This window comes from Gouania willdenowi, chromosome 18, assembly GCF_900634775.1.
Source record: "Gouania willdenowi chromosome 18, fGouWil2.1, whole genome shotgun sequence".
NCBI lineage: Eukaryota > Metazoa > Chordata > Actinopteri > Blenniiformes > Gobiesocidae > Gouania > Gouania willdenowi.
This window is the reverse complement of record NC_041061.1, coordinates 16,310,223-16,332,708: the sequence shown is the minus strand read 5'-3', so window position 1 is coordinate 16,332,708 and position 22,486 is coordinate 16,310,223. Positions and strand designations below refer to the sequence as shown.

At 38.3% G+C, this 22,486-nt stretch overlaps 1 protein-coding gene across 4 annotated transcripts in view; it reads left to right on the top strand.

Annotated features, from left to right (window-relative positions):
* Positions 1 to 22,486, top strand: part of slc8a4b (solute carrier family 8 member 4b) — a 161,125-nt gene that overhangs the window by 137,097 nt on the left and 1,542 nt on the right. Inside the window, exons 14-19 of one of the 4 annotated variants that reach the window (XM_028473875.1) lie at positions 3,340 to 3,446; positions 7,192 to 7,316; positions 8,372 to 8,407; positions 8,886 to 8,985; positions 9,881 to 10,153; positions 17,381 to 18,591. In XM_028473875.1, coding sequence (XP_028329676.1) covers positions 3,340 to 3,446; positions 7,192 to 7,316; positions 8,372 to 8,407; positions 8,886 to 8,985; positions 9,881 to 10,153; positions 17,381 to 17,760 — 1,021 coding nt within the window. In that variant the 3' untranslated portion in view covers positions 17,761 to 18,591. Of the gene's footprint in view, positions 1 to 3,339; positions 3,447 to 7,191; positions 7,317 to 8,371; positions 8,408 to 8,885; positions 8,986 to 9,880; positions 10,154 to 17,380; positions 18,592 to 22,486 lie in introns of those variants that run through there. The other 3 variants (XM_028473877.1, XM_028473878.1, XM_028473876.1) reach the window with 3 other exon arrangements.

Genomic DNA, 22,486 nt, shown 5'->3' with positions numbered 1-22,486 from the left:
TTAAGTGCTTTTAACTGTGTACTGGTATTTTCTCTACTCTATAGGCATGCTTCTATAGTATGATCCCGCCATGACAAATGTATCCTCTTCTTCATGAAATAAGGAGTTTAACACGCAAAATTTAAGCTTTACTTTTGCTGAATCTGGCCTTCCTTTGATTTATCCATAGTAGTGTGGATAAAGAAAAATGTTCCAAGACCAAAACGACATGGGCTACTTGGAAAACATTAAATCTTGGGCCTAATGGTCCTTAAACTCTCCAGTGTTTGTTTCATAACAGATTTGTTTCGAAAATAATGAATCAATAAGGCATTAAAGTGCACGTTGATGCATGCAGACCAAGAAATTATGTATATGTTAAAGTCCGCACAAATTTTTCAGCAAGATGTAGTTCAGTATCATACATCAGTTTAAATCATTTTAGTAGAAATATCTATATGCTGTATGTATTTTTTTGAGGACTTTTCATCACGCATCACTCAATAAGCTGCTGCTTACACTTTAAGAATCCAAATCTAAATATCTGGGAAGTGCATTATACACTAGATGTCAGCTGAAATTGCAATTTACATTGTAGCTTTTTATTGTTTTTTCCCCTACAGTAGGACGTTACTTCTCATCCCTTTTCTTTTATTTTTTCGGTACATGGTTTTGTTCGTCTCCTTTGATCATACCTGACCAAAATAAGCCTAAACGTATATACATCTGTTTGCTTCTGGCGTTGTTGTGAGTCGGCCACTAAAGCTGATGCTGGAAATAACGCATCCAGCTGTATCTGCTGTGGCTGTGACAGTTCTCCAATGATAACAATGTGCTTCCACCCTTTCACGTTCCTCTGCCAATGCTCTGAGGGAGAAACGCCGTCCTGTTTGCAGCATCAGAGGCAACATGCTGAAGCATATGAAAACACAGCCTAGTGGAAATGAACAGCTTCTTTCGCCGCCTGTCAGGTACCGATGGAGTTTTTAGAGCAAGATAATCCTCCCAGAATGATGGCGACAGTTTTTCCATTTGGCGCCATCAAAAGTCACACCTAGAATTGAATGCTGCTTAAATCTAGGTTACTGTCCAAAGCTCTGTAGGCAGGTTTCAAGCAAAATAAAAGTGTTTGTCTAGTATAAGGATAGCTGTCTAAGGTAGGACATGACTAAAGAACTTCCTCCCTTCTCATTGAGCATGTCTAGGATAGTGTAGATGTGGTGTGATTCTGTATCTTTACTTGTATGTATTTAAATATATATACACATATAATGTACAGTATGTGATGTGCTTATGCAGCCAACATAATCATGCTCAATGAATACATTTAAAAATAAATAAATAAAACATTTGTCTTATACCAATGAAGGATCTAAGTGAAATGAAAAGTAAAACGTTGAAAAACAGCATTTGAACTGGAACACCAGTTCCTACTAATGGGAAACAGAAGATTTGGGGTACATTCTTCACGTCTCTATCATTCTGAAGCTTTGAAAGTAGAGATGGACAATAGTATTGGCCAGTATTTGCCATATAATGTAATATTGGTTGACATCGGTATTGATTTTTCCGTGATGTATTTTTATAGTTTTTAAAAAATATATATATATTTTCACTATTTGTTGTCTTTGACACTACATGTAGCACAATCTTTGTCTTGAAAAATATGTATGAATTAATTTTCTTCTCTCTTTGAACGGGTAAGAAGACCTTTTTGAGAGAAAAATACTTTGTACATGGATAGTTTTTTCCCCCACTGATGTTAAAGAACCAAAATGTGCTATTGTTTGAGTCACCATGTTTAAAAAAAATAATTAAAAATCTCTTTTTTCCATAAGTGATTTTAAATTAGCTGTCCTTTTTTGCACAGATGATAAGTAAAAGTAGGTTTAATATAAATTCCATATATATATAATATAACCTAAAATTATTGGTATTGTTTGATATCGGAAAGTATTGAACAATATTGGATAAGGGCAAAAACGTTGAGTACGTCTTTAACTAAAATTAACTCTTTGTCGAGCTTTCTTTTTTGAGTCTCGACATCTTCTACAAAACGTTCTGTAGCCTAATGCTTAAGGTGGAAGCTTTCCTTTCCCAATATATTAACATGAGTAAGCAAGTTTTAATGGTCTGATCTTAAAACTGGTCCAAACAAAAATACTGTTTACTGACCTTTGAGGGTTTTCTAAGCTATAGTCCAAACATGAAGCATGTTGGAATGGTGTAGGTCACAAAGCCAAAGCCATGACCTTTCATAATAAATTAACATATTGAGAGTAAGAAATTGTGCTGTTTGAGTAAATAGGCTTCCTTCAAAAGCTTTTCGGGGGGGCAGGTGACCTTTTACTACAGTTTTATACTGCAGGCAGAACACTGGGTTTGCCATTGGGGCTCTGACCTCATCAGTGCACTAGCACAGTGTGATGAGCAAATACCCCCCACTGAGGGCAGACAGGTGGATGCACCCAGACCGAGGGGTTCAGGTTTATTTTTGCGTGTCGGCGATGGAATATCTCAGAATCTGTGGAGCAAATACATTTTTTTAAAAAAGATACAAAAGGTTACAATCACTATTTGCATAGTAAGAGATGAGTAACAGAAAAATACACAATCAACATTTTTTATTAGACAATTGCACACCTTTAGAAGGGATCAGGGAACATTGGTATGGCCCTGATTCAAACCGAGACTTTCTTGCTGTTATGCAAAGGTGTGAACTAATGTGAGGTGTTGTCGCTACCTCACTGTTTATGCCTGAAGTCATCTGCAGGCAAACTCAATGTTTAAGGTGCTGTCAGTACAAACAATGAAATCATAGCTCAGTTTCCACAACAGTTTGGCATTTTTACGCCAGCTCTGTGATGTACATTAGCCTTTTCTGCTTACCAAGCTGTTTCTGCTGATTTCAAATAAAACATTTTGTTTTTCAATGTATTTATTAGTGTTTGATGGCTGTGCTCACAGAAGTGAAAGTCTTTACACTGCATTTTCACACTCTCCCTTAGGGGCTCCTAATTGAAAATTCCTCAGCAGTGGCAGTAATGCACTGCATTTTGCATCACTGTCAGATGGAGAGTTTCAGAAACCAGTTTCTGGATTTAGTGGCTTCACAAAGTGACTTACTTAGCGATGCTAACCATTAATCTCGCTCTCATCTTTCATTTTTTTTCCCTAGAATGACTCAGAGTCAGAGACAGAGTTTTCTTAACTGTAGATGATGATCAACTTTAACTTTGGCTTTGGAATCAGTGTAAATGTCCTAATCCTCACTTGTGTGGCTGTTGTATTACACAGATCCCCGTCTATCTTTTGGCAAACATAATTTGAGCTCTGAGCTTCTTCTTTTCTTGTCAACAGGAAGGTGATTGAGGTGAAAATAATCGACGATGAGGAGTATGAGAAGAACAAGACGTTTACCATAGAGCTGGGGGAGCCTGTCCTGCTGGAAATTGGACAGAAACATGGTTGGTCTTTCATAATACTTCGCAATGTAGTTGTTTGTGTGTGTTAGAGCTGGGCAATATATCAAAATTCAAGCTACATCTAGTTTTCTGTTTTGATGATGTAGAAAATTACAATATCTTCTATGTTGATATTTTATATTATATCTTATTTTGTTTGAAAATAATCGTTTGAAGAGTCGCTGCTTTCACCACTTCTCAGCAAAGCATGAAAAGCACAGTTGGATGGATTACTGAGTGCGTTCCAACCCAGACCTTCCCCTAAACACTACAGAACTCACTCACACCTGCTGTCCCTTAGAGAGAAAAAGACTAAAGTGTCACATATTGTGCAGCTGTTTGTTAATAAATGTGCCTGTGTGGCATTTTCCATCAGCAAAAGGAACCCAGAATTGTCTTTCTGGTCAGACGTCAATCGCCATTTTGAGAAAAGATATTCAGTTATGAGTTTTGGTCCATATCGCCCAGCCGTAGTGTGTTTAATGTGAGATGATTATACTGATATCAACCTTAGTAAAGTTCAACTAGTACTTCAGTTTGAAGTACGTGTACTCAATTTGGGTTTGCTGTTGAAGAAAAATGTTATATGTTAATAAGCAAATTCAGGCTCGCCATCTGTTTTGACAAGATTCCCTTTATTTGTTTTTAACTCTCCATTTCAGTGACTGAAATGACTGTGTCTAAAATGACTATGCTTCAGTTTTAGCATCTAGTATTTAGTAGTATTTAGTGTGGAATTTGCGTGTTCTCCCCAGGTGTATAGTACTTGATTCCTGTCATATTCTCACAAAGCCATGCAGGCTGGCACAGTTCCTGAGGCTACATTTGGAAATGTCTTCATTTCATATCTTTTTTCCCTAATGAAGTCGAGCTTGATCTGGTGACGCTCACAATTATGCATTAAAATAATGTATTATTGTATTTTTTTGCAGGAATAAAACGTGCAGGCAAACAAAATCAAATCGATTAGGAGGATTTTTCTTGTAGAATACCTTGTTTTGTGCAATTAAAATAGAGCCTTTAATCTTCAGGGACTTTAAAAAAAAAAGGCTTTTCTGTTTAATTTCCCACTGTAGTTTCTCCTAAAACTCAAATGATCCGTTTTATTTGAAGGAAGAATCCACTCGTTCCACTGTGTTGAATTCTCAGCCTATTGCAGAGCTTTCTCCTTTCCATTTCTATCTGATAACAATTAGTGTCCATTTCTAGTCATTTCACTTGTAACCTTCTATCTTTTCACGTCTTGTTTAATTGTTCATTGACTCCCCAAAGGTATTAAATTGTTTAATGCACTCAAACTCTTGTCTTTTCTCCTCACCTGCCTTGCTAATGGGTTTGACATTGTTACTTTGTTTGTTCTTGAATCACTGGCTATGAAATTAGATGAAGGCAGGATGCTGCTCCCTGAATGTGCATGGTAACACCGTTTTAGGTGCGCTTTTCATTAGTTTGACTCAAAACATCAGGCACAGTTGCACTGTGTGTTCGGTGATGAACACCATCGTCTCAGATTTGTATCTTGAGGATATTAGCTGCTTCACCGAACCAGCGGCAGAGATTGTATATTTCCATTGAAAACAAGAGCAGTCAGAGACTCGAACCTCCACCAAACAACCAATATCCTCTTTTATAAAATATTTCATACAAGTAATCTTCACTTCCTGCTCAAGAAATGCATAAACTTGCCTATGTTGACGCTCTGTGAATTATGAATATACTGTATACCGTCTACTCTATGTATGGGTAGGTTACCCAAGATGCATTTCGAACCTACAACAAACACCTGAAGCACACTGAGGCTAAATATCTGTTGATTCGCCACCGTTGAAAGTTCTGAAAAAATTTTAAGTGAGAAAGTAACCAAGTAGAATATCAACATGTGGAACATGCAGAAACACTTTGCATGCAGACATTTTTGAGATTTTTGGACCCTCTATTGTGCTACTGATAAAACTTCTGGTTAACTTTAAAACAAGAGCCCTATTTACAACTCTCTTAAAAAACCAATGGAAGACAAGAAGAGATGCTTTTGTTTTGAAACGGGGATGTTTGACTTTTAGCTTGAAAATCCCAGGACGATTTTACCTTCAACTCGCAATGCATCATGGGGCGGTTGAGTAAGACTAGTGTGCCCACCGTGCACACTTCAAAAATGTCCCGACATGGTACATCTTTCCATATTATCTAATGTGAACACACTACGGACTTAGTAAGAGTTGTATGTTAGTATGTGATTTCGAACACAGCCACTATCAGCATCAGGATTCAAAGCTCCGCCTTCTTTTACCTTCTGGTCCTGACACGGTCAGTCCCTCCTGGTGGAGGCGAGGATCACACGCAGAAAAAGCCTCGAGCCTAAGGCGCTTTCATTCTATAGAATTAGATTTTGGTTTTATAGCGCTGCTTCCCACAAAGCTGAGTGACATTTACTCGCACTTAGGGTACCAGCCAACACAGCTTTTCAATTACAGCGCGTTGGGAACAGCCACTGTGATAAAGTGAGGGGGGGGGAGACATGGATTGATGGATTGGCACAGCTGGTGCCAAATAGGGAGAGAATATAGAAGCTGGCCTATATGTGAAGAATGTACATTTCTTGAGCTTTTATATAATAATCTTAATAACATGCACTTGTGGACAGTTAGAGTCCCCTTGAGACATTTGCATTCACATTATATTCCTTTGAAAGTGACTTCAAACATTTTATGAAAGTAGATTTTTTTATTTTTTTTGCAAGCAAACACCTGTGGGTCATGCACACAAACACAAAAAAGCACCAAGTGAGACTTGAGAGAAAGTTATGTTAAGGTTTTCTCGAATTCAGACAACTTTTTTTCGGGAAATTCACTTTGATCTCCTGACATGTTTTGACTATCATCTGCCAGGCATCCTCAGAGGCGTCTGCAGATCGCTTTGAGTTCTTTCTGCCTATGTTCAACTCCATTTTTACCTAAAATCTAAACATGAAAAAAAAATACATATAGGTTAAGAACAAGATTTGAAAACTTCTTGAAAGTTTGGGAGGCTTATGTGTCACATTGGTGTGTCTTGTGCCAAGATCTTTTCATCCTAACTTCATTTTTTTTTTCTTTCTTTTTCCCATGAATATTTTTTCATGGGGCTATTCACAGTGATACAACTTTCAATTATACTCATACTTGCAAAGCAGTTCAGTATCACATGTTTTGTACAAATATTTATAAAATATAGAAAGAAAAAGTAATAACAAAATTAAAATAACCCAAAAATAACACATAAACGAAACAAACCACAAAACTGCAAGATATTCAAAAATTACTCAAGTCGTTAGAAACATCCAAGTACTTAATAAAGTCAACAAAAGGGCACCCAAATATTTTTCAATATACTGTATGTTACTTTCAGAATCAATATCAGAATTTCTGTATTAATCCCAGGGGGAAATTGCTTTGACTTATGGATGAATGTTATTTTTTCCAAAGGTGAGCTAGACAACATTTGTTTTAACCACCATATTTTTCCAATTATATAGAGCCATTATGAATAATTAGTATTCCAACATGTTGCGTTTCTCACTTCTACCTAAAAAGTTATTTGACTGCATTCCCACATACGTACAATGACTTTTTTTTTTTTTTTTTAACTTTTTGTGCATGTATGTGTGTGTTGGTTATTGTTTTTAAAAAGTAGCACTGAGCTTTGTAATCAGTAATTCACAGCACTTAACTTGTCACCACATGCTCTGCTCATCATCTCCATGGTCATACAGGGGACTCCAATGAGAATAAACCTTTGGTGGGAGCAGAGGAGGAGGAGGTGGCTAAGATGGGCTGCCCCAGTCTGGGTGAACACACTCAGGTTGAAGTGGTCATTGAGGAGTCGTACGAGTTCAAGGTCAGTCCATGTGTTGTGTGTGTCTACTTTTAGTTTTTGTAAATAGCTAAAACTAATTGCAACCCAGAATGTTTTCTTGAATTTAAGAGAAGTGATGAGTAGGGATGTAAAGATTCACTCAACTCCCGATACGATCCGATTCACGATACTGGGTTCACGATACGATTCTCTCTCGATTTATTTTACAAAATGGGACTGTAGACAAATGTTTTTTTTGGGAAAAAAACTAGAAAATACGGTACTATTTTCCTTTTATTTTTCATTGTCAAAAGAATTCCTTGATAAACAATTCAAAACAATGCAATTTAACCTAAAATAAATCTTGAATTAAATAAATAAAGGAATAACACAAATGAAAATGAAGCCTATTAATTTAAATTCTGGTTCTATAATAAACAATGCAAAACTGCATAATAGTTATTTTTCTTTTTAAAAGTGCAACTGAAAATGTATTTTGTGCCTTAACAATTGGACTTTAAAAAAAAAAAAAAACCGTGATTGCAATGATTTACCCACATATTAGTTTGGACCAGCAGAGGGCGCTGGTAATACAGTGGTCGGTTGGCATGCAGATATCTTGCAGTGAAGAAGAGAAGCTACGCTAGCAGACAGAGCTAATAGAAAAACGTGACTTTTACAGATATTCAAGTAATATTACAGATAGTCTTTCGGTGCTAAAGGGGCAATGAATCATTTATTAACATATTTAAGAGTAAAAGGCAGCCAGAAAGAAAGTATTAGCGGACTCCGCCCGCCTCCTACACTTGCGCCCTCTGCTGGTTAAAAAAAGTACTGCGATTCAATTTTCAGAAAATCGATATCAACCGTGATACCAATGAATCGATTTTTAACTGCCTTACGATTAATCGTTACATCCCTAGTGATGAGTGTTTACCGTCATTTGGATATGAATCGCATTTTTGTGTCTTAGCTTTCATTCCATTGTGTTACTTCACTTCCATATGTTTTGTATATTATGTAACCATTTTTTCATTTGTGTTGTTTCTGTTGATTTGTGTGCGTGTCCATGTGTGTGGGTGTTTGTGTGTGTGCAGCAAGCAGTCAATACGCTCTTGAGGCAGGCCAGACAGGTTATCCATCTTTCCTATGCATGCAGTCCTTGTTGACTAGCCTTCAACTGTGCACATGTTATGAATTCAAGCATTCAAGTGCAAGTATTCAGGCAGCTATCTATAAATATTTAATTTGTTTCTCTGCTTTGGGAATAGTTTGGGACTTGTTTTAATCCCACCTCTAAAATACAGGCTTTTTTTTTTTTAGGACCTTTGCGTCAACTTCTTTTATTGTTGTTTTTTTTCTTCTGTAAAACGTTACATCATATTCATAGCTTGTCATCAATAGACATTTGCCTTTACATAAGCCCTGTGTGATAGTGACAAGCAATTATCTAAATGGAGATTTAAAATGTAGTGCTTTGGATCAACCTTTTCCTCTATCTGTGGGACTGAATTAACGTCATGAGTGTTGTGTCTTTCTTCTTCTGCTTGGCTGGTGTGCATTGTTTGCTTTTGTGTGCTGGTGTGCATGGGTGTTTGTGTGTGCTTACAGAGTACAGTGGATAAGTTGATCAAGAAGACAAACCTGGCATTGGTGGTGGGAAGCAGCAGCTGGAGGGAGCAGTTTGTCAGCGCGGTTACTGTCAGTGCAGGTAATGCTAACACCCACACATCATATCTTTGTATTTATCTTTATTTAACTGATACTTGGTTTGACATATCCGTAATAATCCAATCCCTCTCGCTGTTTTCCCGAGGCTGATTGATGAGGAGACTGGGGCCACTTTTCGACTTTGAATCTGAATATGAAGCTACCGCCCATAGTCTGTTAGCATAATTTAACATAGTCAATGCGGGAGGCCAAAAAAGTCAGCATATATTTTTTTAATAACAGATTAACTGGCAAAGAGGCACAAGTGTTGGCCTCGCAGCACATGTTCGATACCTAATTGAAGCAAAAAAAAAAAAGCACAAAAACTCAAGTTTGAAAGGGATATGCTGAATTGACGATTTTATTATCCCTTTGCATAGTTTGTATAGTCCATGCCAGCGTCATTGTGCTTTTGGTATTGATGTTACATTAAACTAATTATTACCCATCTCATTTGTAGACAAATTTAGGTTTCTGTGGGCACAATACAGGGCAACAGATGAGCCAATTGTAAATAGTGTTTGCTATTTTGTCTTCAGTCTCTGACACTATGTGGAGTAATGCTCAGATTCCAGAGTGGTGGGCTGCTCTATGTTTAGCACCAAAATATTAGCATAAGACTTTGACATTTTTAAACAGTCTCTTAAAGGGATTTGAAGGAGGGTTTTTGATGACTTTAGTACAGTTATGCACAAAAAATAACTTAAATGAATTAAATGAGGGCCAAAGCAGGAATGGGGAAATAAACTCTGTGAAAATGGCATTGTTGGCCTGATTTGGCCAAAGCCTGGATAATAAAAGACCATCTTTACTCTACACTTTACATTTCGCCTCCACCTGCACAAGTCTTTATAATTGAATTATTATCCCTACATATTACATTTGTCTTCCCTCAGGAGATGATGATGAAGAGGAGAGCGGCGAGGAGCGTCTGCCCTCCTGCTTCGACTACATCATGCACTTTCTCACAGTTTTCTGGAAGGTCCTGTTCGCTTTCGTCCCGCCCACAGAGTACTGGAATGGCTGGGCCTGCTTCATTGTCTCCATTTCACTTATTGGAGTGCTCACCGCCGTCACCGGAGATCTGGCGTCGCACTTCGGCTGCACGGTCGGACTGAAGGACTCTGTGACAGCTGTGGTGTTTGTGGCGCTGGGAACGTCAGTGCCAGGTGAGAAGTTACTGTATGTTTGAAAGGAATGGGTCGGAGATAAGGGTGTAAGAAAAAAATCGGTTCGGCAATATATCGCAATATTTCAGCGCGTGATTATCGTATCAATCCAGAAAATGTCGAAGTCGATTTTTTTTATCATGTTTTTAAAGAAAAAAAACAATTTAATTGCACTAACATATGCATCACTAGGTGTCAGTGAAAATGCAGCAATAATGAAAAAAAAACTTAAAAGAAATTTCCCTCTGTAGCAAACAGTTCCTGACGCTCTGATTTCGCCTCTGTCTCTTTAAGAAACTCCAAGCTTGTCTAACGCGCCCATGAACACTCCCCCTTCAGTACTCATACAAACACGCATGGATTTTGTTTACTTTTTTGTTTTTATGTGCGCTGTATTTGGCTATTTTCTACATTTTTACATCGTTACAATACATTAGAATGATTATCAAAGTGAGGGATGCTAACGTACGGACAGAGATCTCTTCCCTGTCACCCACACACACACACACACACACACACACACACGCTTACGCTTACCCGTGCTGCTGATGGCTCTGAAGAAGTAGTCTTCTTTACTTGGAAGGATTGCATTGTTTTTTAGTGTCACTGTACTTATTAATCTACTTTCAAATAAGTTCTTGTTTTAAAGCAGTCATTTGAAAAGTGCCTGGAACAAACAGATCCTTTTGGGACGAGGGCCGCTTCCAAAGATGAACTTGTTTCATCCAAAAGAGGGCTGTTTTCTTCGCATCCAAAAATAAATGTTCTTGCTGATGGCATTTTTAAAAACTAATGGCAGGCAGCTACTACAGTGAGCAGAGTAAACCGATCGACACACAGTTGTCTCTCAGCTGTTTGCTGTGATTGCAGCTGTTTTGACAGAGCTGGAAGCGGGGGAGGGGTCCCAGTTTTATTTACTTTTGTATTTTATTTTTATTTGAATGCGTACATTCATGAGCACAGACAACATAAGCCATGGGTTTCTTACAAAAGTATTTAAAATAAGTAAATTAAAAACTAAATCTGCAGAGGCGGGTGCTGTGGGCTGAACTAAGGAAGAGAGCATCGGAGGTGGGGAGGAGCCTCGTCCCCAACGTAGAGGCTCGTCCCCAAGGCGGAGCCTCGTCCCATCGAGCATAACAGCAGGAAAATGACTGGTAGCAGGAGATTTAACGATTACTCAAAAATACGTGAATCAATCTGAGAAACACTGGAGGTATGTTTTTCAGGAGATATTGACACACTAACATGATATAAAGCTTGAAAAAGTGATTTTTACAAGAGACCCCCCTTTAAACTACCTCACTCCTCAATGCATTTGAGCTTGGAAGTTGATTGCACTGTAATATCATAAATATAGTGGGCACTTTTATGGATGTATGTGGTTACTTTTTTTTTAGGAATTTAAGAATTTAACAGAATCTGAATCTGGTGTAGAAGCAAAAGTGTAACTTTTTTATTAAATTTGATTTGACAGTTTGATAAACATACCACTTGTTTTTGATGTTGGTACTCGGATTACAGCTAGTTACCATTTCCTTGTTCTCGCAAGTTTAAAAAAAATAAATGAAATGCATTTCTTACCATTTTGTACTTGTAAAGGTGAAATTTGTAATTATTGATATGGCGATATATTGCAATGTATATCACATTGTGTAGTATTGGGATATATCGTATTGTGGCATGCAAATTGTGAATTGCATCGTATCGTCAGATTCATAGCAATGCACACCCCTAGTGGGAGAGCTTTTTTCCTCAAAATCAGATTCTTGCTCACGGTAGAGTCCTTTAGGCTGGGTACAGAGCTGTCCAAGCTATGTAACGACTTGCTACAATGCGTCGAGTAGTGTTGTGGTGGTCAAGACCGGTCTCGAGACCAAATTTTAAAGGTCTCGGACTCTGAAGCATTTTGACTCGGTCTTGTCTCGGACTCGGGCTGCCCGGACTCGGGATTTTCCGTCAAGACCGTTCGAGACCAGCACTAATTCCTGCTATTTTTATACTGTTTTATAATGTGATAATAACACGGAGAAAAACGGGATAAAACAATCCTTTATTCATTATTTAATCCACCCCGTATAATGACCACAACCTTCCTTAATGTGACTGAGTGACGTATGTGACACACTCATACGTGTGTGGCTACGGTGTCAGTTTGGACCGCGGAGCGCAAGGGAGATATGAACTAATCACCGGTAAAAATCCCAGTAAAACTCCAGAAAACAATCAAAACAACTGGTAAAATGATAAACTGATGATATTACAGCCTGTGAAGGCTGGATAGGGGACGCACTTACTCTGCTTCTGGGTCCTAGTGCCAGCCGGGCGGTGAAGCCTGTTCTGTTTACCGTGTGTACTGAGGTCCGTGTGTGTTTAATAAGTCCGTGTGTGTTTAATAAGTCCGTGTGTGTTTAATAAGTCCGTGTGTGTTTAATGAGTCTGTGTGTGTTTAATAAGTCTGTGTGTGTTTAATGAGTCTGTGTGTGTTTAATAAGTCTGTGTGTGTTTAATAAGTCTGTGTGTGTTTAATAAGTCCGTGTGTGTTTAATAAGTCTGTGTGTGTTTAATAAGTCTGTGTGTGTTTAATAAGTCCGTGTGTGTTTAATAAGTCTGTGTGTGTTTAATAAGTCTGTGTGTGTTTAATAAGTCTGTGTGTGTTTAATAAGTCCGTGTGTGTTTAATAAGTCCGTGTGTGTTTAATAAGTCTGTGTGTGTTTAATAAGTCTGTGTGTGTTTAATAAGTCCGTGTGTGTTTAATAAGTCCGTGTGTGTTTAATAAGTCTGTGTGTGTTTAATAAGTCTGTGTGTGTTTAATAAGTCCGTGTGTGTCCATGTGAAAGTCTGCATGTTTATGCATCTGTCCATCCACTCTTTTCATTATATCCATGTCTTTTAAGGCTTTATTACATAATGTTGGCTGTAGTCCGGGCCGTCGCCATCTTGGTTTATGTCGTTACCAGCGCGTCATCGCCGCAGAGTTGCACTAGCACAGAATGACTCAAATAACTGTAAAGAGGTCTTATATTAGTCTATTTTCTTTTTAAAGTGGTGTTTTTTTGTGGCTTCAGACTAATATGTTCCCCACAATATAAACATGTTCACAATATAACTATTTTTTATAGTTTCTGTTTCCACTGTATCCAGAATAATAATAATAATTCTCAACAAGAACTATTGATTAATTTGTCACATGACTTTTCCAGGGTTTGAGTTTGTTTTATTTAGTTTCACATCTACCTGTAGCTCTATGTTTTTTAGACTGATGACAACTTGTTTGTAGTTTTATTTCAGAAAGTTTCACTTTTACAGTTACAGCTGGAAACCTTTGTTAATTGAATATCCTAGTTACATTACAGCAACCAAATTAAACTATATCAACTAAGTGAATTAATAAAAATAACCTGTGTAAAGGCTTTTTCAAACTGATCAGAATCAAGAATCATTATTTCTTGGCAGAAATACTTTTAAACACTTGCTGTACATTCAGCTGACATAAAAATCTTGTTTTCAAATATGTAGAATAATTGTGAATTTATCAGTAGCAGTAGTAGTTTTAATATTTTTTTGCAGGCACCTTTTTTGTCCGTCAAATGTATCCAAAATAAACTAAAATTAAAGACAGAATGTTATTTAACTGTTGAACCTTGTCATAATTTTATTTATTTATAGATTTTTTTAAATTGAAAAAAAAAATGTTTATGGTCTTGGTCTCGGCTTGTCTCGGTCTTGGTCTTGACTCGGTCTCGGCTCCCGAAAGTCTTGGTCTTGTCTTGGTCTCAGTGCATTCTGGTCTCGGGCAAGTCTTGGTCTCGGATAGTGTGGTCTTGAACACAACACTAGCGTCGAGTAACTTTCAACATTATTAGACAACAGATCTTCTTAACCACAGATACAGACAGCCTTGTTTAACACCCTCAAGGTGCAGAGTTGTTACAATCTCAGTTTTCTGAGTTTTAAAGTGTCCCAAAGCTCTTATATAAGACGTTGCTTCCAGTCATGGACTAAGCAGTGTATTACCCTCTCTGGAAGAACTGAGAGAGATACACAGCCAAACAAATGAAAGCAGATGATTTGATCCTCCTTTTTCTCCTCCTCCTTTTAACCTCAGCCAAGAGTCCAAATTGAAAAGGAAAGCCTTCCTGCTCGATCAAAGCCTTCAGTATGATCCTGTCCCTCCCGAGAGGGGACGCACCAACCCAAGGCTTTAATTCAATCGCACTCCGCATTTCTCGTACCCCTCCGTTTATTACCACCCATTCCTTATGATTTATTTATTCGTTTTTCTGCAAGATCGCTGGAAAGCAGTGTTTGTATTCATTTGTGCTCCGGCCTTGTAAAGCCTGCAGATCAGAAACTGGAAACGTTGACTTGTTACTACAAACTTGTTTAAACGTCTCATGTTTCGTATTGAATGCTGTTTCTCTGCCCTCTTCTCTTACTTTTTTACATCTTTGTTTCTCCTCCTTCCAACTTACTTTCCGTACTCTGTGATGTTCACTCTTCTATAGATTATTGTGTCCATTAGTTTACGCCACGCCACGTTTCCTCCTCCAAATGGATTTTATGTTTTTTCTCAATCGTGTCGTTTATCATCCTGAGCCCGTGTGCAGCTGTACTAAGGTTTCCTGTGGCCTGGAGGGCAGTGACTTTGCTTTTACCTCGACCATTGGGTTTATTCAAGTTCTTTCCAAGCTGATGTTTCCTCTGTGTGTTAAAGTTTAGTCCTCTGGGATTGGCTTCACCCCTGCTGAGGATGGAGAAGGGATGTAGGGTGTATCTCTGTATGTTGGAAGCCTCTGCTTCTCGCATATTTCCCTTTTCCTTCACATCAGCTCTGCTCTTTTCCATTCTCGTAAAAGTATTTCAAAATGATTACATCAGAAATAGACTTTAGACAAGTTTGATTGAGCCACTCTTCACCAAATTAGCAGATTTGTGGAATTAGCAGGTGAATGCTAAAAGGAAACTGTCGCCTGTGAAATGTTTTTGACTGTTTAATGAGTCTGTACAGCTAATTAGTGGTTGTCTGGTTCTTTTAAACCTGGATTAGACTTTGATATGTGCACTGATGTTAAGTCTGAGATTGCAGACTCCAGGAGAAGTGAGAGTTTTCACTTTAGAATTCAGTCTTAAACTCCTATTTTTCCATTTATCTACAAACCAAACTGTAACGTAATGTTTGTTAATTTAATTTAACTCAATTTCATTTTAATTTATCCCTTTCCTTGGTACATTTTGCAGTGCTAACACAATGAAGTAACCAATCACAACAATACTTTTACAGAACACCCTCCCACAGTAATATGTTTCCCTCTGAAATATAGATTTGAGCTTATCTCTTACAGAAAAATTAGATACGGGTCTCAATTTGCCACTCTGTCTAAAAATAGAAAAGAGCTACGAAATTCAGAAAAAACTGGCAGCTGTTTCTCCATTGGTCCCTGAGATCTGAGCCTCTGTGTTTCTTATTTAATTTAACCTAACAGCTTGCTGATGTTCACCTAAAGCGTTTTCAGCCTTCGGTGCACCAGGCTTTTCCATGCTGACACCAGACTTGTGTGTGTTATTTAAGGACAACACAAGATAGGTCTGTTTTGGTCAATACAATAAACCAAGTGATGCATAACCAGTATGAGGTGTACTTTGTTGCTGATATTTTGGATTGAAAATAGATGCTACAAAAAGCAGATTTGTGTGATTATGAAATTTTTATCTCCTAACTGCTTCTGATTCATCGTCTCTTCGTGTTAAAACTTTTAGGGTCTATTTTTTTCTTTTGACACAAACCAGTCCCCAGTGCCTTCTTATCTTGACTTTTCTTCACCTTTTCCCCTCTTTTTTTACTTTTATTCTCGCACATATTACTCCACAGCACTATGTGGGTGGCCTTCAGAGACATGAAACATATTCTAACGTATTCTTGATTTGAATTTAGGCATATCATCAAGGATCTAAAACGAGCACACAGCGCTAACATATGAAGACGGTGCAACTGCTAATGCTAACAAAACAATGACAGGGACGTCTTATCATCACACTTTTTAGCGTTTTTTACAGCTTACCGAAGTGCTCTGTTCGTCGTCTCCAAAGATAGAAGGAATTGAACCCTCAATCAGACAAAGTCTTTCGGCAAATCCTTCTTTATACTGGTGGAGGTTGCTGAAGCAGAGAAATAAAAATGGCGGATTGCTCGAAGCGTTGGGCCTGGAGTCGAAGTCCTAATTTGGTCGTTCCGCTGACGTTATTGTTCAAAAAACGTAATAGAGAATCGAAAAATTGAAACAGATTGAAAAATATGACCAAAACAGAATATAAAGATATCAACAGAGCACCTGAAGAGATTAATTTGAACTTTCTGTGCTTCTAAACAATCTAAATGTACAACAAATGCATTTAAGGGCTAAAAAAGTGGATTTAGCATGATATGTCCCCTTTAATGGATTAATAGATGGGTGGATGTTGGTTGGTTTGAGTGGGTGGATGGACAGACCAACGAATGGATAAATACATGGTTGGATAGATGAATGGATAAATTAACAGATGGATAAATGAAAGGATCGATGGATGGATAAATGGATGACAGATTGATGGATACATGGATGATAGAATTGATTGATGGATGGTTAGATGGAGGGATGCATAGATGGATGAGTAGGTCAAGGGATAGATGCATAGATTGATAGATGGATAAATGATGGATGCTTGAATAGATGGATAGATATATGAGGGATGGATGACAGATGGATGGATGAATGGATGGATGGATGGATGGGTGAATAGATGGAGGGATGCATGGATGGATAGATGAGGGATGGATGATGCAAGGGTGGATGAGTGAACAGATGGAGGGATGCATGGATGGATAGATGAGGGATGGATGGATAAATTATGGATGCATTGATTGATGGACGTATGAATGCATAGAAGGATGATAGATGACGCATGGATGGATAGATGTATGGATGGATGATGCTAGGGTGGATAGGTGAACAGATGGAGGGACGCATGGATGGATAGTGAGGGAGTGATAATGGATGGATGGATGAATGGATGAATGAATAAATTAACCGATAGATGGATGCATGGATGGATGATAAATTGCGTGTTTGGGTTTGTTTGAGCTGATTGAGTAAAGCACGTGAAGTAGGTTGAGAAACACTTGAATTCCACCTTCCTTCATAAAGGAGAAACTAATTTAATAAACACTGTCTGTTTTCTCTCGTTCAGACACATTTGCCAGTAAGGTGGCAGCCATCCAGGACCAGTACGCCGACGCTTCCATCGGTAACGTCACCGGCTCTAACGCGGTTAATGTGTTCTTGGGGATCGGCGTGGCGTGGACCATCGCTGCAGTGGCCTGGCGCTCCAAGGGCAAACCCTTCAAAGTAAACCCAGGAAGCCTGGCCTTCTCCGTCACCCTCTTCACCATCCTGGCCGTGATCGCTGTACTCACGCTGCTTTACCGGAGACGGGCATCGGTAGCAGGCGGAGAGCTCGGAGGGCCGCGAACTTGCAAGTTGCTGACGGCAATGATGTTCGTCTCACTGTGGCTTATTTACATCATGCTGGCTTCACTGGAGGCCTACTGCCATATACCAGGGTTTTAAAAAGAGAAGGAGGGATGCTCACTGCCAGGATGAAGAAAGAGAATAAGACAAGCATGGATGTGAAAGGACGGGAAAAGATATGTCAAAGAGAAATAAATATTGTTTATGGAAAAGTCTGTAGGGCATTTAGAAGCATATTTTAGATTTTATCTTTTCAAAAAATGCATATCTTTATAAAAGCTACTTCAGTACATGTACATTACATATTACATTTTAAGGGATAACTTCTTATTTAAAGTTAATGTGGCATAAAGCAAAGTATTTATGAAAGAGTCCATATTTAGGTAAATGCTGTTAGTGCATTGTGAGTCAAGCATGAATGAAGATATTCTGATGGCATCTGAGGAGAAAAAGAGTGAAAGTGATAGAAAAATGAAAGAAAAAAATAGAAGAAAAGAGAAAACAAAGAAGAAGAAAACAACAAAGAGGAAGAGACCCACGTTCTCGAGCTTCTCTTGGATGCTGTTGCAACAACTCTTCGTTTAACATTTGAACTCCAGCTATATCCGTGTTTTATCAATGAAAACACACACACACCTTTTCTCTTCTTGGATACACTGTGCAAAATGCCCCTCTGCCCTCAAACACACACACACACTCACTGTACATTTCCAACAACCACGACTTCCTTGTCCTTCCTCCTTGCCTTATACTTTCAGCTCCTTTTGTTGTAAAACTGACTTTGAAATGTAGTCGCAGCCAATCAACCTTACAGTGGAGTCAACCCGATGCCCCACCCCCTTTTTACAACCCCCTCTTTCTTTTTTCTAAACATCTCAGTCACGTCACGTGTTGATGTTGTTTCCGTGAAATTGTATCAAAAAGTGTTGTGAAAAAATGAAGACAAGCTTGAAGATTAACGGACGGTAACAGTGATCTGTGATGGTTTGAGCGCACCAATCAAGCCGTTTACTCGCACTAACAGGAAACGCACTATGAAAATGAAGATTAAGCAAGACAAAGCAAACCGCGTACCTGGTTGTTTCTCAATGTAAATGATCGAAACGTTCACCGCTATAGTGAAAAGCTTTGATATTCTATTTGTGCTGGAGTCTTTCTGTCTAAATAGAACTCCGAGAAGTATTCATGACTGTTTCCTCTGAAGGGAACTCATGGAAGTGTAGAAAAACTAATGAGACAATGGGGAAAAAGTGTAAAAAAGAGTGGGATGCTCTGTACAGCACCGGACGAGTCTCTGGCATCCAAAGATACGACAGTTTCATCAACCTGTGAATTTTTCCTGATGCTGTTTTACGTCGCAGGTACTCTCGAAAAGCTACATGTGATCTAGTATATTTTATAGGTAGAACTGTGCGGTTTATTTTGTATGGTACAGTGGTTATGTGGAGGTCTGTGTTAAAGCTGAATAATCACACGACTTAAAGCAAAGTGTGAGAAAGTGTAAAAGCCCTAACTAGTGTGGGTTTTTTTTTTTTTTTTTTTTTTTTTACCTTCATCCTACTCAGAGGTGAAGTGAAACTGGACAAACTGGGGGCAGCATATGGCCTGTCAGGGTTGGATTGTTAAGAAAACACCTTCTCCTTGTTAGCAGCAATGTGGGAAGACAAGGTGCAGCGACGGCAGCTGATTTCCTCACAGCTGCCCACCATGCTGCACCTCAAGGAAAAACACTCATGAGGGAAAACAGTCATTTAGATTCCTGTTATTCCCTCTGCGGGAGAAAAGGTGGGACAGAGAAAATAACAATTCACCGCCAACATTGTTTTTACTTTTTTCATTTTTCATTTTCATCCTAATTTTAATAGTTATGCTTTTTAATCACGCGTTCCTTCATTGATAGAACGAGTTCACCTCTCTGCTAGGGTTTCCAACTACAACACAAATCTACTATACTCATACTATGGCCCACCATAGGATAAAAGGGAGAAACAAGCTAAAGAGCTCAATTCTCTGATGGATTGTGTTCCATTGCATCACTTATAGTTTATCTTTTTTGCTCCCATGCAAGAAGCTGCTTTCTAAAAGATCTAGATTAGTTTCTGAGCATCAACTCCCACAAATTCTACAAACCAATAATAACAATGACATTCGTAAAATTTAGTCCATTCTATTAAATAGAAATGTGTCACAAAATCAAGAAAATTTAAATGAAGACCCTGACATCTGTTTCTTATTGTTTGTATATTGTCGTTTTCTTACATCTTTTGTATTTCATGTATACATGGAAGTGCAAACTAGGGCATAATAACATTGAAATTTTCCTGCATAAAATCTGCGTCCCACTTGAAATCAAACCACTCTGTATTTGGCCCCTGAACTAAAATTAGTTTGACACCCCTGTGATAGGGTATTTATTGATTCTATTATAGGCACAACTTCCTGTATGGTCACAGAAATAGCAAGTGGCCAATTAATCCGTAATGTTGGTTGTACTGTCTGAAATAACTAGGTTAACTAAGTATTCTTTATTTTTGTGTATTGATACATTTACTTTTCTTCATCACACAGGAAGTTGTGCACATAATCAAGAAGTAGTGCCCCTATAGGAAACAGGTGGACAATATGTAGTCCATCCTCTGCTACTTAAAATAATGCTCTCATGGTGGAGGCTTTTGTTTAATTTTCAATGCACGGAGATTATTAAAAAAGGGTTTTGTTGAGGTTGGAGCTGTCAGTGGGAACGGTCATCAGCCTGTTGCTGGTTGTTAACAGACTGTAGTGGCACAGTTCCTCCTGTTGTGCCTGCAGGACGCCTGGCAGGCTGCACTCCTTTTTTTTCTTTCTTTTTTCTCAATGACTTAAGCTTCTGTAACAGTTACCAGTTAAAGAATGTGTGGGCAGGGATAATAACGCTGTTGACGCCACAGGAACACAAGAATACCAGGACGGATTTAGAAATGTCGGCTTTTTAAAGGTTTCTAGGCCTCGCTGGAGGACGACCTAGTGTGTGTGTGTGTGTGTGTGTGTGTGTGTGTGCGTGTGCGCGTGCGTGTGTGTGTATATTTGTGCGTGCGTGTGCATGCTTACTAAGTGGGTGAAGAGATGCTACAATATTTTTAGTCTTTTGCCTGTTGCTTAGCGACCATATATCTGCACGTGGATGTCTTCTTGACTGTTGTAGGTGTATGTGGGACAGCATGTGTGTGTGTGTTTCTCATTTTTTTCCTGCGTCATTTCTCACACTTTTGTCTTTGCTTTAACCTCATCATCATCATCATCTTTTTCATCATCTTTTCTGCATGTTTATTTATTTTTTTTTTTTTTCGCATTTCCCGTGCCTCCCCATTTTGTTTACGTGTCCACGTCTCCTGGAGTGTCTGTGCCTTTGTAATCTCCTTATAAGATGATAAGATGTGAGTCCCTCATGTTAGATGAAGGAATCCCAAAGTTAACCTGACCCCCTGCAGAAATGTTTTTAAAATTGGATTCTCCTTGTCTGTTGTCTGTTTGTGTGACAGTGACAGTTAGATTACAACTCGAAACAGAAAGATGGTGTATTATTGATCTGGCTGTCCATTTAGAGTGGGGAACAGGTGCTGAGGATTTCCTAACAGGTTTGCTTGTTCTGTGTGTGCGTGTGCGTGTGTGTGTGTGTCCAACTAAAGCTTGTCAAGGCTGCTGACCCTTCACCCTTAACTGGATCATGTCCAAACACTCCCGTAGGGTATATACTGTATATATTTCATTTCCCTCATTGTAGAGTTATTGTTAATATTATTTCAGTCAAAAATGTCTTTTTAATCAAATTTAGGGAATAATTTGGTGTAATTTATATAACAGCTTGTTTACAATGTCTTAATTTGGGAGGGATGTGGCTTTTTTCACCTTTTTTTTTTTTTTTGGTGTGTGAAGTTATTCGTTGTTTTGTATTTTTTATCCATGGGTGTCGATGGAATACATATTTTACATCAACATTGTCATATTTATCCCTTATTTCTCACCTTGTCTGCTTTGTTTCAATAATGATTACGTCTTTAAATGGGAATACTGTTAATTCTACTTAAATGACCATTCACTAGAGAAGAACAGCCACGTTTTGCAGCTCAAAAATAGGGAATATGTGTTAATTGCATGTAGTTTTTTTTTTTGTTTTTTTTGTTATTGTTTGTTTTTGGTTTTTTTGACTGAATGTTCCCAAGTGACCAATGCCTGTGTTGTATTTCTGCCATGCCCTGCTTGAAGGATGCTCTAGCAACTTTTGTGTGTGAATTATATGAAAGGATGATGCATCGTCTGTCAACATCCAACAGTAGTCTCCACTCTGAAATTTTGCTGTTTACTGATTGGCTGTTGCTTGGGAGGAAACGAGTGACAGCCAACCATTACATAACTTCCTCCTTCATGTCCTCTTTTGATTAATTATTAAAATAAAAGTCTTTGAGGCGGTACTATTATTGTATATTGTACACATGATTGGATAGTCTAATATTGATATAAGGAATTTTTGAAAGATCTAAACAAATGTTTGCAAAATAGGTGTGTGTCTCACTTTGGACTATTGTTCTGTTTTTTTTTTTCATCTTTTATTCTTCTTTCTTTCCGTCCTCAGCCTGTCTATTACTCCACTATTTCTGTATGTCTGTATTTTTCTACTTTATGCTGATGCCGCCCTATTTATGATGTCACAAAGTGCTTTTGTATTTAAGGTGTTTTCTCCATCCTTATTATCATTATTATAATCTTTGTTGGTTTTTTTTGTGTTGTTTCTTCCTGACGGTCTGTGAACAGAAAAAATCCCTCGCTGAGCAGAGTAACATACGACTGT